Genomic DNA, 16,623 nt, shown 5'->3' with positions numbered 1-16,623 from the left:
CTGTCAATTGGATCTGCATATTTCTATTCCATTGCATTCATAGGAGTTTGCATAGGAAGGCATAAAGACATTTAAACCATATAGCAGCCCTTTTAATCGTATGCAACATGCAATTAGAGTTCAATAAGAAATTAGAACTCATATTATACTACTTCACATTCTACAATCCATTACTCTCTTTATATAGGCATAGATAAGACACGTCATGAACAATCTTGTAATCATAGGGGGCACATTTTTATGCCAAATAAACAATTTTCTAACCTGAATTTGTATATAATGGTAACTATCTTTCCTTTCCGCTCAAAAATGTTTAACCATCCGTACCATTCTCTTCCCTTCTCGTTGTGTCGTTGGGTTGCCCCTTCTTGTATGACTCCAGATGAACATCATAATACACCTGGCTAATACCTCCTATTTCTATGACAGACGGACTGGTCCCATATATAAGAGGAAGTAATATACATATATGTATATCCATGGGTAAATATATTCCTCATGGTAAGTTATAAAGAGAGCGGGAGTGAATAGCCAGTTATCAATGAATGATAGCAATGCATAGAGGGATGTAAATTATCTTTATTTCTGCGGCCAATATCCTCTTTATGGGTGTGGGAATTGATGAATCCCCACTTCATACCCATAATGTAGATTCGCTTAACACCTCGAAATCAGGAATGCCCTATCTTCCTTTCTTAGTTTACTACAATTCATGATATGCAGAATGGAAATGTCGGTTCTACTCACACATATGTCTTATTTTCAGTTGGTTCTCATGATCCACTATTGGAATTCTTTCTGAATCTCTAGGATTTCTCTGCTGTAATATATTATAACCACTCCCAAAATTCCTTCACTATCTTCTTTTGTTCTTGCATTATATATATCTAGGGGTAATTACAATCAATTGGTTCATCATGATTCTTGTCATGTCTTATTGATTTTGGTTTGGTTCTCATTGATATACTTGGACTACGCTATATGCTCCCTTGCTTCACATACGGAGGTAATACTGGTATTTTTCTGTTTTTTCCTTTGTTAAATTTTGCCCATAATAAGTAATCCCCTCAACCGAATTAATGAAACCGCGTTAGCACATTTGTAGTAGTCAGCGACTTCCGTAACGGGACAAGAGGAACTTTTAAATATAATTATTGCAATATCTTGTCCTCCGTAAGTTTTATGGTACGGCGAAGAATGATTAACTTTTACTATTCACTCGCATACTTATTCCCATTTAGTCAAGCCCTTGATTAGAAAGGGATCTCTTCTTTAATTAATATTAAACTGATGTAGTGACATATTTAACAGTTTCATCAAAACAATCATGATCTGCTCACCTAATCTTTGACCTCAATATCCAAAAGGGAATATCCTGTAAAGAATACCAGATTCACATCAATGGGCGCGATATTATCAAAATGAATAAATATGAGGTTCTTCAGTTAATTATTAATTGAATACTTAGCAGAAATGTTTTCCACAGCTTCTTTCTCATAGCAGCCAATTCTGTAACCTGAGAAACCATTGCCTCCTTAGGTCACCTTCCAGTCCATCCGTATAGTTTCACGCGGCAATCAGTACACATAAATAAACGACGAGTTCAGTATCGCAAAATCTATCAGGAAACAAAAGGAGGAAACAAGCAACAAGAATTAGGCAAACACTTCTGGAAAGGACTCTTCCGTGCAACTGAGCAAGTGTACAAAATGAGCATTATATTCTAATATGTGGGCTATCACAATGTACAATACCCATTTCGGTACAGAAACGTATGGCGTCCCCGCCATGGGAATTACTTAGACGGAATATATTAGCCTTATGCCACTTATCAGGATAATATTACCACACAGACATATATATGTATACATACCTATATATAGGTATATGTACCATTGTTGGGTTCAAGGAAACATTACTACAGTGTGCAGTCATATAAATATGCGGCTGCACACGTACTAATTCTTAAGGTTTCTCATAACGGTTGCGCTAAACAGGAACGTGATTGTGAAAAAAGTCATGCCTCTCAATAGACATAAGATGTTACTCTTAGAAATATGCTCCTTCTTATCTCCAATAAAGCATATATGGACATTTCGAGCAAAACGCAACTGCGGGAAACATATGCCACTAAATTGTTCCTTGTATGTGATCGACCCCACCTCTCCCATTTTCTTTTATGTTTCTTTCCCTTTCTCCATGCATAAAATGTGAGCAGAGATAAAGGACAACAGACAGAGACGATGTCTATCATTAATACAAGGAGGAAACATATTTTAAATATGTAATTTTACACTAATCCTACACCCTGCATGAAGTTCATGTTTTCATATCTCTCCTTACTTTCCTCTTTCCTGTCTCGCGATGTTTCTAGTTTTATCTATAATGTATTATATAAAGCTCTCATCTCTGCCGTATACCTAAATAGGTGTTAGTCTTTTCAAATTAGATACACGTATAAACAATGAATGTGATGTTAGCGTCCGCCCTTTTAGGATTGCTATACATAATTAAAAATCCCTTCATTTTTATAAGACACTACCCAATTCCTGCGTATAACATGCAAACCATTTATTATTAACGTGAGTCGTCCCACATCAATTACTACTAATACCAATTAATTCTGTACATCATGAGGAGACACATTTTATATTAATGCCTCTACGCATAATTGCCATGTGTCTTTTCGAGAAATCCCTCTTTATTAAAATAAATAAATGTGGACGCCGGTATCCTTTTAATATGAAAATTGACTTCCTCCATATCAGGCAACCAATTTGATGTACTTCCCCATGAGGAACGGAGTACTGTCCACGAAGTGTCATGTAAAGAGTATAATATTTAACGTCTCAACGGCGAATTAATGTATCCTTTCCCAATCAGGTCATGCAATTGCTGTCCTAATTTTAACGTGGTCGTATTGTCCAACTGTTTAAAACACATGTTTCCTGTGATCCTTGCCTGGTGACATAATTATGCGATATTAACAGCAACCTGCAGGTGTTGTTTAAGGAGTTCCCAATGGTGTCTTTGTCAGTGCTTACCTCAATGTTTAGAATGAATATACGCCTATTGACAGCTGGCTTGCATAAAGACATTTACACCTGTTCATAACTGCGTGTGCACTCTGTTCTTGAAAACTATGCTGCAAAGTCATCTCAGTGTAAAGGAAAAGAGACAGAAATAAAAGGAAAGAAATGGTGCTTCGTATCTATACAAATCGGCGCCAATATATAAAAGGCATCGCAAGGAAGAATGTTCACCCCTTTTATATTATCAGACGGAACTATCTCCTATCATAATTCCTTTTACACTACCCCCACCTAATCGGAATCCTTTATGCTGTTCAAAATTGTGGCGGTTACATATTCTATCCACATTCACTATGCTAAAATTGGGTTTACCGTAATTATACGTTCCTCATTATGCTATACCTTACACGTTATACAATACCACAATTGGTGGACTAGGGACGCGGGGCCCTCCAACTAATTGCGCTGCGCATGAGAAGAATATAAACTGTCAACTGAACATTCGAATATAATACAGGTTACATAAAACTATTTACAGCATAAACCGCATAATGTTACCCCTTCCGTCGCAGGGGGGGGAATTCTCTAATACAACTCATAACTCTTCCTTTCGTCCTTCCGGATGTCCACAAAGATAGATTCGATTACGTAATGAAGTAGTGAAGAACAATAAGAAATGAATCATTCACACGATGGGGATAGCATATTGGGGGACTCTCACATATTACGCAGTATTCCGTAGAGACTATATTCGCACGCATTTCTGCCCTGTGATCGTTTTTCTGCGCTGAAGTTTAGTATTAGGTGTACATAAAGTAATCGTCACATATACATCGTAGTAAACAAAATATGGCATACTGTAAAGCGTTTCTATTTTTTTCCTTTTCTGGCATGTCTCATTACGTTATTCTCTGTAAAAATCTCTAGAAAAATTGAAATGGAGGAAACATTTTTTTTCCGCAACATGCCGCGCCTGTACACTTCATTGATTCTACGGCTGCCTTTACCATGGGCTTGTCATGTTGTACGAAATATAAAAATTACGCAATCACCTTTTCTTAGCTTGAGCTCCATAATATAATTCCCCAAAAATTATATATAAAAATGAATTTATGTTACATATGATTTCTAACTGTGCTCCTACATGTTATATGATACAGAACACGAGCGTATATTCCCTGTGATTCACATAGTTCAAAACATCGTCCCAAGAGGTTACTTTTTCCTACCTCATAATATCTCAGCAGTGCAAACGATCGCTGCAGAAATAAGGAAGCACCCATATGCTTTCAACAAGGAGTCACTTTTTCAAACGAAATTAAATCCCATAATATACGTGCCTTATACAGTTCAATGACACGACATATTATATGCTATAGTTAATTTGTTGCAATTTTCTCATTTTCTTCGCAAATGGACGTCTTTCCTTTTGCATTATTAATAAGGCATAATTGCAAGTGTGTTTACTCCTATAGCGCGCATAAATAGTTTCCAGAAATGCCTGAAGCAATTCACGATCAACAATAAACAGAAACTAATTAATCAGAAGAAACTGAGCAGCCGAAGAAGAAGGAGATGGAGAATTTATAGATATCCTCTTTTATCCGAAAAAAAGATGGTTAACCCAGGGCTATGAAGTCGCCTTATATGCGGTACATATATATAATTCTGCGCCTCTGTAGAAATTAAGATTATATGTTACACTTTTCGATAAATGCATATATGGTGTCTGAAGCCCCGGAATCTTACTACAGGGCGTATCATGACATGGCACGTACTGTATAATAGTACAATTCCTTTCTTATCTTTTCTCTGTTGGTAACGACTTCTCAATTTCAATGTACTCCCTTATAGATAAGTAACGAACAGACTACGTCCCACTTCATGATGAAGATACTGACCTTAATCGGCATAGCGGCCTCTTTTTCACACTTTATTAATATAACACGCATTTATAAAAAATACCTATGGTCATAATTTGATTGTTATTATTTTATTCAAAAAGCAGGCTCTTTTCCAAATCTGAAAACGTAGCGAACTAAAGTGCAGACTTTTCCGAAACAGTATTTTTCTGGCGTAGGAGATATAATATGCATAGCAACACCATTATTTGTACTTGTTCATGACATCTCTGAAGTGTCCGAATTCTCTTTTTCATAAGACAATATTTATTTATTACATGATGTTCCAGAATATGCACACATCATCGCAAAACATATCAGGGATGACAATATGATGTAAAACAAAAAGGTCAATATAATACACAATGTAATATAGGCAGAATTATTAGTTCAGAATATTTACCTTTAACCGATATTATCGACGTAGCATTGGACACGGGGAACTCCATGCGAGGTATATAAAACTAGATTTCCTACCCACCTGAATAATAGTAAGGGAGTGTACAACGATAATAACAAAAACATCAAACGTGTTCATTCAAACAATATGCTGGGTGATTTAACACACTACTTCATAAATGTTTTATCACAACTTTCACCCCCCAAGAAAACCCAAGAGACATGTGTTATGTAAATATGTAGAGTTGTTTGACCACTTATTTCACCATTACTACATGTTCTGGTTTTTCTTTGAATCCTGACTATTTATACGAAAGAATAAGGCAAGCCTTAATGGGAACGGTAGGATTTTTCTGCATACTGTGAGAACAGGAGTGTGCACAAGTCTCTCGCAGTATACTCCCTAATGAAAAGGATCCTTCTTGCGACTTTCATTACGTTGGCACAAAGGAACACAGTGGCTGCATACGCTAAAGATCCTTATACCGAATAAAAATGTTGTACGAATAGCAACTACTGATACATCTTCATCCGAATGGGACTTTGCAGCAGTTACTCTGTTTGACAATATATTTCAAAGCCCCGGTTATTATTCAAAACTTCCGTGAAATTTCGCCACCCCAAATGAGAGGACGTCACCCATGGAAAAATTGTCAGAGCACCGGTGAGAATTCTGAAATATTTAAGTGCACATCTGAAACGTGGTAGCTCCGTCAGGAATCAAATTTTGCAGCAGGTAGGAATGCATCAATATCAACTTCTACTGCAGTTCTCAGTGTTGAAAGGTTGAAAGCAATGACACGGGGTATACACACGGAAAATATAAATGTAAAATAACTACAGATCATGAGGGTATAGTTACCGTCCGAACTATTCAATTTCCTGATATTGTACGTGCACATTGGAGGCCTGCTGCATCGGATCCCCCAGTCGCGAATATTACCCAACGGTTATCGCCCCCCTTTTCCCTTTCCTAGTAGGTTCAATCTATTTTATCCACGAGCCTCTGTGCTTTACCTATCAGTTTATGCAAATCTGTCACAACCCACCACAAAGAAATTCTGCGCTGTCGGGAGTACATAATGTCCTTAAGTGCTACGGATGCTCCCCCCCTTGTCCTTATGCTTACGACTTTTGGGACAGGGAACTGGCAATCCTAATGACACCCCACACGCGGTGTAGCCCCACAAACACTATATAATGATCCCATTCCCTTTATTGAGGTGTTATTTATTATCTTAACACTTGGGGGGCCCATTACAGAGGTTAACCTTCCTTATGGAAGTATAGATATATGTATATATATACACATGCAAAAAATATCATTTACTGCACTGTGGTCACTATTTAGAAGACGCCAGGGAACCGGAACCAACTCCTCGTGACAACTTTGTCCCCTAGAGCAATACACGCCCTTAGAATAGCAGTTTCCCCTGAAACACAGAAAGCGCAAAGCCGGAAGAAGGGTACAGAGACAGATAGCAATGTTTGACCATGGCTGCCAAAAAAAGAAGGATATGTACTATGATAATGACCACGTACCATTGCGCAATCTTGAATATGAGTAGTTAATATGTAATTAAAACATCCCAAAAACTGTATACATGCAAAATGAAAAACAAATACTCCACAGAAGATTCTAGATATACATACAGAACCTTTAGATGAATCAGAAAAGAAGAATGCAGATTGACTAAGGAGCATTTCCTCCAAGCATTTCTGCACACATTTATGATAAATGAAGGCGTCATAGGTGAAATTACCTGACGGAGCAAGTTAATGGGGGTACATGCACACAACTGTGGTGATGTGTACAAACAAAAACATCAGTGGGATAGTTTGGAACATAAATACTCCTATATCTCTGATATGTTCAAATAGAACAGTTAGTTCCACAATTTACAGAAAGGACGCAGAAGGGAACAACAATGTGTTCAAGGAAATGTAATGTCGGAGAAGAATAAATTTAACAGGGAACCACATACTCACTTGATACAAAAGCGAGGAAGTGTATATAGCAATTAGTTTTCAAAACAACCCATACGTATAAAACAATACATTCCAGATAGTTCTTTTTAGAAAGTTATAAGGGTCTACCAGAAGGAAACAGCCGAGCATGTGATATATGAGACGACTGATAACCCCTCGGGAACAAATTGCCATAAAGAAAAACAGGAGGTGTATAACCACGAATTTTGTGCGTACTTACAGATGGAAAAGTACATACAGAAGTCTGGATACCGCTATTCATGATGCTTCTGGATGGATACCAAGAGCAATAGGATTCACAAGACGTGAAGCTGTACATAAGGGGCAACATAAGAAAGCTTTTGGAAGGCGACAATATGGAAACGACCCCAAACATAGCAGATAAACACAGAATCTTTTTGCGGATGTCAAGGAAGAAAAAGACGCTGAGTATAAAACACAAAGATTTACAGGCCTCATATACAAAGACACAAAAAGACAATAAGACGAGGGCGCTCAGCACGATGATAATGACGTACCTGGAGCAGAACAGCTTCAGAGGCAAAATATAACGCGGATACTTACATGTTATATTGCAATGGTGTTCATATGAATGCCCTAACGTGAGATGACCTGAGACAATTCTCATAATTACAGAGTACAGGAAGAGGAGAACAACCCATACCGGGAAGACGAAGGGGACACGTACTTCTAGAGACATGGACATCAAGTAAGTGAAATATTTAACAAATTAGGAAGATAATCAACCCCATTGTTGGGCACAATTGGAATGCGGGACACATGTCAAAGGCAACTCACCAATTGCGACTCATCCTCTGAGGAACATATCTGGAAGCCGCGAAATCTTTCATCTACGTTTCTATGCCCCCTTCGTGTTGAATGTCGGGGTGGATAAATTTTCCGTAACATATAAAGAGGAAGGGATGTTGGAATGCGGAATGCGAAATCCTATATTTGTAATAATCCTCTCAGAGGGTTCCTGAGAGTAGTCCCCTTATTTGTTCTCTTAAATACTCGTTATACATAACAGCCTGGAAACATACGCAACAGGTGGAAAAAGATCACTGTCTATTTGTTTCATTTAATGATAAACATGGCATATTGGATTCTGTATTCCCGTGCACCTACTAAATTAAGCCCCACTGTTCTATGAGACACACAGAAGCATGGAATTTATAGGAAGTGCTCCCCCCCATCCGGACGCTTCGGTACGAAAAAGGGCAGGACTCATTCAAGAAACCCCAGCACAAACCACACATTGATAAAATATCCTTAGAGAGAAAATCATAAGTCGACAGTAGAAGAAAAAAAAGAACAAGCAGATATAAGTACCACAGCATTCTCAAAGGCCAGGATCTCCACTCCTTAAATATCAGATCAGTCTGCCGTAAAGTTGTAATTACAAAACCGCCTATCATTCATTTATCAACGTAAATAGAAGTTATGCCATTTCTCTGCCATATCTATTGCTCCAATGAGAGAACAATTAATGTATGTTTTACTGAAACAATTGAGGGACTTCCTAGTAAGATGGAAAAAAGAGGAACTTCCCGGTTATACGTTTCTGTGACGGGATTCATCAAATTTGACACAAAAGAGGAACATTCAGAAATGTGGTGTTTTCGGAGCAGGTCCGTCTTTCCCTAAATAGTGATCATCATATAACCCATCAGAAAGGATACCACCGATTTTGTCAGCATCCCTGTTTCATCCTACCAGCATATATATATATATTATGGTAACCCCTGCTTTATATCGAAATGTTTTAAATCACAAGATGTCCCCCTGTTCCCAATCGGACAAAGCAAAACAAGCTGATAAAACAACAACTCCTCGAAGTCCGAAATCGGACCTGTCCTGGCTGTCTATGGGTCACTCTTTTGGTACCACTCCCTATAAGGAACGTACATCCCAACACAGATGACGTCAAATATGGTTTATCCGATATACGGACTCATTAATCAATCCTTTTTTGACAAACACGCTTCTTCATATATAATTATGGGAACAAAATGGGTCCATCCACTATCTCACTTGGGACAATCTAAGTCTTCTAACAACGATACAATGGTGGATTCACTAATATTTAACAGACAAACAGACTAATAAAATGGAAGAAGTTACACATATTAACACAATGTAGACTGTTTTTGGACCCACTTGAGGACATAACATATTCTTTGAGGGATAACTAACATATGGAAGGAAGGCCATCTTAAGGGTGACATAACCCCTTAGTGCACCCAGGTGCACAAAGTTGGTCTGATTCAAGGGTGTAGAGGATGGTATCAAGTTGTCTTGGGGAGGAGGTGATATTAGTATGGGTCATTTCCCAACTCTGAACCCTAAACCCTCAACCTAAACACTTCCCCACTTTCCCAGTCTACTTTGGATCATTATCCTTAAAGGCCGCTTCAGCTATAAGCCACCGCATACCTTTTCCTGGCGCGCCGATCCTTGCCTTGCCTCTTCGGCCTTGGCCCACCCCTAAAGATTCTCCATAAACCATAACCACTGCCTACTATCAGACATATTACAACAACTACTCCTGCCATTAACGGCCAATTTCTCATTAATCCGGAAACGAAATCCCCGTTGCTTGCTGATCCCCCGCTTGCTGCGTCCTCGTCCGTTGATTCTTCGTTTGCTGATTCCTCGACTGCCGATTTCCCGACTGTTGATTCCTCCCCTTCCGATTCCTGCCCTGGGCCCTGTGAATTTGTCCAGCCTCCACTTTCTGAAGTCGTAAGCTCCCCGGGTTCCTGGTCTGAATCTTTCCCCAAGAAATTTTCCAAACTTCCCCCATTTGAGACTAAACTCCTCAACTTCTCCTCACTGTTATTACCTTCCGGGCTGCTGGCGAGAATAGGGGTCCTCGAGGGTTCCTTTAACGTTAAATCTTCACCTTCTGTTTTCTTATCACAATTTTCCCCAAGATCCCCTGACAAAGTGGCCCCGATATGTCCGTCATAGGAGCCACAGGCTGTTTCCTTATCCTGTCGATCAACGCATTTTGTCGATCCTTCGGCTAAGATAACTACGGCCTGATTGTTCTTTTCCTCGGCCTCATTTTTACTCCTTAACACATCTGCAGCTTCTACAACTTTGGGTCTATCTAGCACGTCTAATTCTCCCTCCCTTGTTATTAAAATTCCTCCTTCCTGGTTGGTAGAGACATCATCATTACAAATTTCTCTTCCCCCGTTAAAATAACAATATTTCCCCCCTGCTTCTCTCTCATTATCTAAATCGGACTTTATCCAGTAAGTCAATCTATAAGGCCCACACTCGTTGCAGACTCCCTTCATTGAAAAGTAAATACTCAAGATTAATGCTATTGACGCCTCCTGACAACCGTCATATCCATTGTTCCTTGAACACGCTATTTGCTTATTCCCCTTCCTACTATCTTCGTCTTCTATCCACACCTGCCATTTGCTGCGTGGGAATTCCAGAGCCATATCGACTGTACTACACATCCGTCCCCTCCTTTTAAAAATCTGGTCCCTCCTCTTTCTTCCCTCAATCAATCCCGTTATTATACACATTATCACGAATAATATTCTCCTACCTGACTCAACCTCATCCAGGGGAGCCATTTTTCCCTCTCGCTTTCCTTCAAAGCTCTGCCACTCCTCTCTTGTCCAAAGGAGGGTATTCGCAGTTGTGGCGTTGCTTGAGACGAGTAGGACACTTAATTTTTCCAAAACTTTGTGTATAAAATCCCCCCAACTGATGTGCTCAGAGGCATTATGGCTTTGCAGACCCGTTGTGGCGTTGTCGTTGAACCCTTGTTGGTCCCATTTATAAGTGGAACCATTCAATAACTTCCTGCTTGCCCAGTCATCCATTTGTCCCCACCTTGTACTCCCAGAAGCAGTATTCGTTGGATAACAATATCTGGTGTTGTTGGAACATTGGTTTCCTCTAGCCTTGGGGGCTGGATACCCCCATTTCCTGGTGCTGTCCTTGCTCCAAGAGTCTAATTTCCATTCTACTTGGGCCCCCGCGACTGACATTGTTGGAGAAGACGTGTTGTCAGTGCTGCCTTAAGACTATTCCTATTCTGCTTTGATCGGGCTTAATGCGCTCGTCAGAGAGAGACTCCTACTCAAACCTCCTGCTGAATTATCTCAATAGATCACAATACACGGAGATGTTCCTGTTATCTTTGGCTACTTTATCGTTCTTCCTATGTTGATAAAGAAATTGTTCCCGAGAGGAGTTGTGTCTCGATTGCTCTCCTTACTTCGTTCCTCACCTGGCTCTTAAGCTAAAACTGGGGTGGGGGGCTACTTTAGGGGATCTGCCTCATTTTTTTGATATGTTCTTATTCAGGATGCTCTTGTGTTCATCCAGGCCATTCTTGTGCTGGGAACCCCTTCGTTTGAGCGGGAGACTTACTTCAATATTCCTTCTCTTCCTTTTCTTTGTTATCTTCCTCATCAGCTGCTTTGCCCAATTCACTAAGACAAAGGTCTCCGTTCGAATCTTTTGTCCTTAACTCCCGGCTTCCCCCTTTGTCAGCGAATCCTATCCAGCTCCTGGATCTATTCAGATCATTCGCAAAAATTAGAATAAACTTCGGTCTATCGTCCTGACTCTTCGGTTACCCTATCGTTGCCTGCTGCCGCCCCTTGCCTTCTTCCTGATGCTTCCAGTTTTTCTCCACTGACTCTTCCCTTTTGGAGGGTGATAATTCTTCTGAGCTACTTCCGGTTTCTTCCTGAGATAACCTCAGGGCGGTAAGCTCCCTTCATTCGTAAACTTGTCAAAGGGCATTGGCGTCCAGCTGCGTCTAAGGACATCAGCCTCCTTGGTGGGCGATACGAGGATCTCTAGTAACTTTTGTGAGGAATACTTAGAGATACGTCTTATTCTTATGCTTAATCAATAGAAATCTATCCTGGGGGAGGGGTTTATAACTTATTCTTAGGCTTCCCTTTTAGATGAAAGAAATCCCTGCTCACTGTATTCTAAGCGGACGTCCGTTTCTCTGACCTGATCTGAATTGCTCGACTTACTCCCCTGAACTACTCTCCGCTGTTGTATCATCTTCTCCACTGACTAAAGGCTCAATCTGTAAGTTAATTCTATCCTTATACATGTGACGTCCTGTAGATGAGTCTGCTTCGGCGTTATCCTTCCTGAGGTTTGCGACTGATATTTGCCCTTTTATGTTTCCTCAGTCACTTATTATTCTTAGATACTTAGGCCTTGAAGGAATCTCTTGACGAATGTACTCGAGGGTTCCACGACCACCTACAGCTCCTGCTTAGTTGAGACTCCGGTTTCTTCTGAGCTCGATTCTTCCGGGTCGGGCCGTAAATCTTATCACTGCTTCTTTCTTAGCTTACCTCACTCAAATACTAACCTGCGAGTTTCTTCTTTTTTCTTTTCAGTCTCCTCTTCTTTCTTCTCATTTTTCTTTTTGACCTTCTTTTCTGGAGATGAGGATTTTAATTGCTTCTTCCTGGGTGCTTATCTATTAATTCATCTCACTCTTTGAACTTGATTTCATTTATTGGTAGCTTCGAAGACATCATCATCTCTGGCGACTCTTAAACGGTCTCTTGGACGATTGGCTTTGACCCTTGACACCCTCTCTTATGCTTTCTTCCCTGATTCTCCTCTTTTTCTTATCTATTTCAGTCGAACTATGGCGCTCTTATGAGTTGCTGCTTCCCTACGATCTCCCTGGGGTTTGGAGAAGGAACTTATTTTACTCCTCTCATAAGAACTTCTTGGCTGGGATGTCACAATGTGCTGTGCTCCGGGTTAGTAGAGAAAAAAGAGTTTCTCTTTTATATTAGCCTTCTCCTCCTTCCTTTGGCTCCTATTTCTCTCCCGGTCGGGGCCCGGTTTCTTCGAGAATTCTACCTTTATCTATAGTCCGTCAGGTACTCAGAATTCTATCTAGGCACTTAGATTTTCTTCGATCCCTTTCGCCTATTTTGAATCAACTCCTCCTTCGGGACATACTATTCTGGCTAATTTTGAGACTTCAGATCTTAATGGTTGTAATCATGAAAAGGACTTAGACTGGTCCAGCCCCTTACTGAGGGGACACTTCCTTAGGCACTTTTGCTACTTTAGAGCGGCTCCGACTTACACGTTAATTCCTTCGCTGCGGGATTCGGGAGCTTGGTCGATTTGTAAATATATCATTAAGACTTACTCCTCTTTGTTGCGGAAACTTTTTGACGGGTCCCACAGCTTTCAGGCAGTCAAATTTCGCTTTTCTGCTCCTTTCATACTTATAATACTCTTAGGGAACCCCTGAGGCTCGTGTGGGATTGAGAAGGTTATTCTTCTGGATTCTTTGGGTTCTGAGTAGAGTTTTCGAATCCGAGAAAGGATGTTGGAAGGTTTGAGTTCAATATCTTGGGAGGAAACTTCCTAATCAATTTAAGGACTATTTAGATCCAAATTGGATGCTTCTCTAGATTACACGATACATTCCTAGGGCAGACATGCTGTCAAGGCGATTCAGGAGATACTGTTCCGTTTTATGCGGTGTAGTTGCTCTCGTTCATGATCCTTTATCTATGGCTCTGTTAAAAGCCTCCATTTCTGTATTCCTCCCTTGTTTCCATCTTCCACACCTTATCATTCTTGATACTTCTTCTTAATCTCGTAATCAACCTCCTTTAAATCCAGGTCCGCCCATGGTATTTGGGGTGATGGGCGCCGACTAATGTTCTTTCTGGGAGATTGCTAGGGGCTAAGTCCCCCTGTAATATTTTACGGCTCTAGGTGACCCTCACTTTTGCTATTACTTCCATGGATCCTTCCCCTGTCGATTTTTCTTTCTAATTTGTCTTATGCTTTGGGTGAAAGAAAAAACGATCTTTTTCGGCTTGTTTCTCTTGACGCTTTTATTCGGGCTCACTCCCTAGTCCTTCTCTGGTACTTGCACATGCTTTAGTCAGCTTCCTATGTTTCGTGTCACTTCTGATACTCTTTTGAGGTCAGCAATAATTTGTTTCATCCCCTGGGGGGAAAGGGCCGAGTATTTCCCCTCTCTTCGTTCTTTGGCGGCTACTTAAGGCTCTTATTCGTAAGTCCCTGTAGACATCCTTCGGCAGGAGGTTTATTTGCTCGGTGGCCCTTGCGGTAGAAGAGAAATTTATCCCCCCAGTTTTGACGTCATGGTTACCGATTACAGGTGTCATGCATAGTTGTGACTAGTCCTCCTTATCTTTTCGACTAATGTTGTTTATCCCCTAATATTATAATTCCTTCTCTTTTCTTTTATCACTTCGAAGGGTGTGACTCAATTTGTTCTAGTTTTTCCCTTCTTATAGCTCCATTCGTAGTCTTCTTGGAACATTGTCTGAGGAGTTAGGGCAACTGTTGCTGATCTTTGGCTTGCGGAATTAACTGACTTGACTTTTTGCGATTTCAAATTAGAATAACTTGATCAGATGTCATCTGCGGAGCCTGACACCTCTATATTCGTTAGTCATTTTTTTCTGTTTCGTCTTAATGTTTCGATTTTTTTTATTCTTCTCCTTTCTTCCTTCAGGAGTTATCATTATTTCATACTCCTATAGTTTCGCCGAGAAGCTTTCGTCGAGTTCCTGGGATTCCTTTGGTTACTTCTTTATTCTTTAGGGTATTATTGTGATCTCTTCGTCCTTCAGAACTATGACTTGTATTCTCGACATCTTCTCTAATGAGGTGCACGGAAGATTCCCAGCTCCTACTCCCTTAAGGGATTTTTCCTGTCTTCATTACGGATTTCAATCTTACCTCTAGGAATTTGATTCATCTTCTCTGGTACAACTACTCTTCCCTGCCCTGACGGGCGGTAGTCTCCTGTTTAGCATTTTTTACCTGGTCCTCTCTACTTTTAGATCTTCTCCTTTTGGTCGCTACCTCAGACAGTAGGCACGGTGTATTTTAAGTAGGGAGTTGTCATCTGCTTCTCCGATTAGTGAACTCGTGCTTCTGGAAGGGGAAGTACGGTATTCAGGTATTCTTTACTTTTGAGGGAGCTTTAGGCAAGCCCCCCTCCTAATCCTTTGGGATTTGTATTATTCAGGGACTACTCACTTTCTCCGCCCCCTTTGTACTCCCTTTTCCTTAGTGACTCTTCTATGGTTTGGCGAATTACAAGGGATTTGCATCTCCTTTTTTTATATGACTCCGGGGGGGCCCGTATCAACCAAGGTGAATCTAATCTTCTCCTCTTATCTTATATTGGTCTGTTCTTCTCTGAGACAGCCTGTTCATTAGGAATTTCACTGGCGCTCGTGGATACATTATATTATCACTCCAGTGGGATAGTACCCGCCGATTACTGTTTCAGGCTTCTGTGGTTTTTCCGTCTCTCTTGTCAGAAGAATCTTCTCTTGCCTCCTTAGGTTTTTCGATTGGTTCTCATCCTCTTTTGGATGCTGTTTGTCTTATACCCTCTGTTTCCTTGTGCGGCACACGCTATTTCTGAAGCACGTACTTAGCGGGTTGTTCCTTTGGTTCTTCTCTTTATTAAGCGAGTGGTTTCCTCTATAATCTTGTTCATCATTCCTTCCATTTGACCTAATAGTCCCTTGATATCAATCGTTTCGCCATCATTCGCTCCTGTATTGTTCTTTGCCCTTATTATAAAAGGTATATAGTACCCCATGGCATTTGCATATCTCTGCTCCATTGCACTTATAGCACTTTCCACAGAGAGGCGTGAACACATTTAAACGCTATAGGTGCCCTTTCAATTGTATGCAATATACAATTAAAATTTAATATGAAATTAGAAGTCATATTATACCAGTTCAGATTCAACAATATGTTACTCCCTCTATATATGCATAGATAAAACACGTCATGAACAATCGTGTAATTTTGGGGGGAGCATTCTCATGCAAAATGAACAATGCTCTCATCTGAATCTGCATATACTAGTCACTATGTTCTGTCTTTGCGTAAAAATGTGTACCCTCCGTATCATCCCTTTTCCTTCCGGTTGTGTCCCTTGATATTCTCCCTCTGTATGACGCCAGAGGGGCATCATAATTCACGAGGTTAACACTTCCTATCTTTATGACTCATGAACTAATCCCACATATAAAAGGGAGGAAAGATACATATAGGTATTTATACGCTTGAGTATATATTTGTTCCATGGTAAGGTGTAAAAAGCTCAAAAAGACATAGGGTGTTATCGATAGATGATAGCAATGTATAGAGGGATGATAATTACGTGTAATTTTCGCGCTAACATGTTTCTCATGTCTCTAGAAATTCATGCACCATCAGTTCACTGCGATAATGTGAATTCCTTTAGAGCTTCCAAAGGA

General features: G+C 40.2%; 2 protein-coding genes across 2 annotated transcripts; one reads left to right on the top strand and one right to left on the bottom strand.

Moving 5' to 3' along the window:
* Positions 1–7,677: 7,677 nt before the first annotated feature.
* On the top strand, positions 7,678–7,872 carry C922_05156 (hypothetical protein; the record flags this gene model as incomplete). The annotated part of the gene is made up of 1 exon (XM_008820728.1): positions 7,678–7,872. The coding sequence occupies one exon, from the start codon at positions 7,678–7,680 to the stop codon at positions 7,870–7,872; it is 195 nt and encodes a 64-aa protein (XP_008818950.1).
* A 1,863-nt stretch (positions 7,873–9,735) lies between these two features.
* On the bottom strand, positions 9,736–11,340 carry C922_05155 (hypothetical protein; the record flags this gene model as incomplete). Its single annotated transcript, XM_008820727.1, has 1 exon — positions 9,736–11,340. One exon carries the CDS (start codon positions 11,338–11,340, stop codon positions 9,736–9,738), a length of 1,605 nt encoding a protein of 534 aa, XP_008818949.1.
* Between the last annotated feature and the right edge of the window lie 5,283 nt (positions 11,341–16,623).

Source organism: Plasmodium inui (assembly GCF_000524495.1).
Source record: "Plasmodium inui San Antonio 1 unplaced genomic scaffold supercont1.41, whole genome shotgun sequence".
NCBI lineage: Eukaryota > Apicomplexa > Aconoidasida > Haemosporida > Plasmodiidae > Plasmodium > Plasmodium inui.
This window is presented reverse-complemented; position numbering and strand designations above follow the sequence as displayed.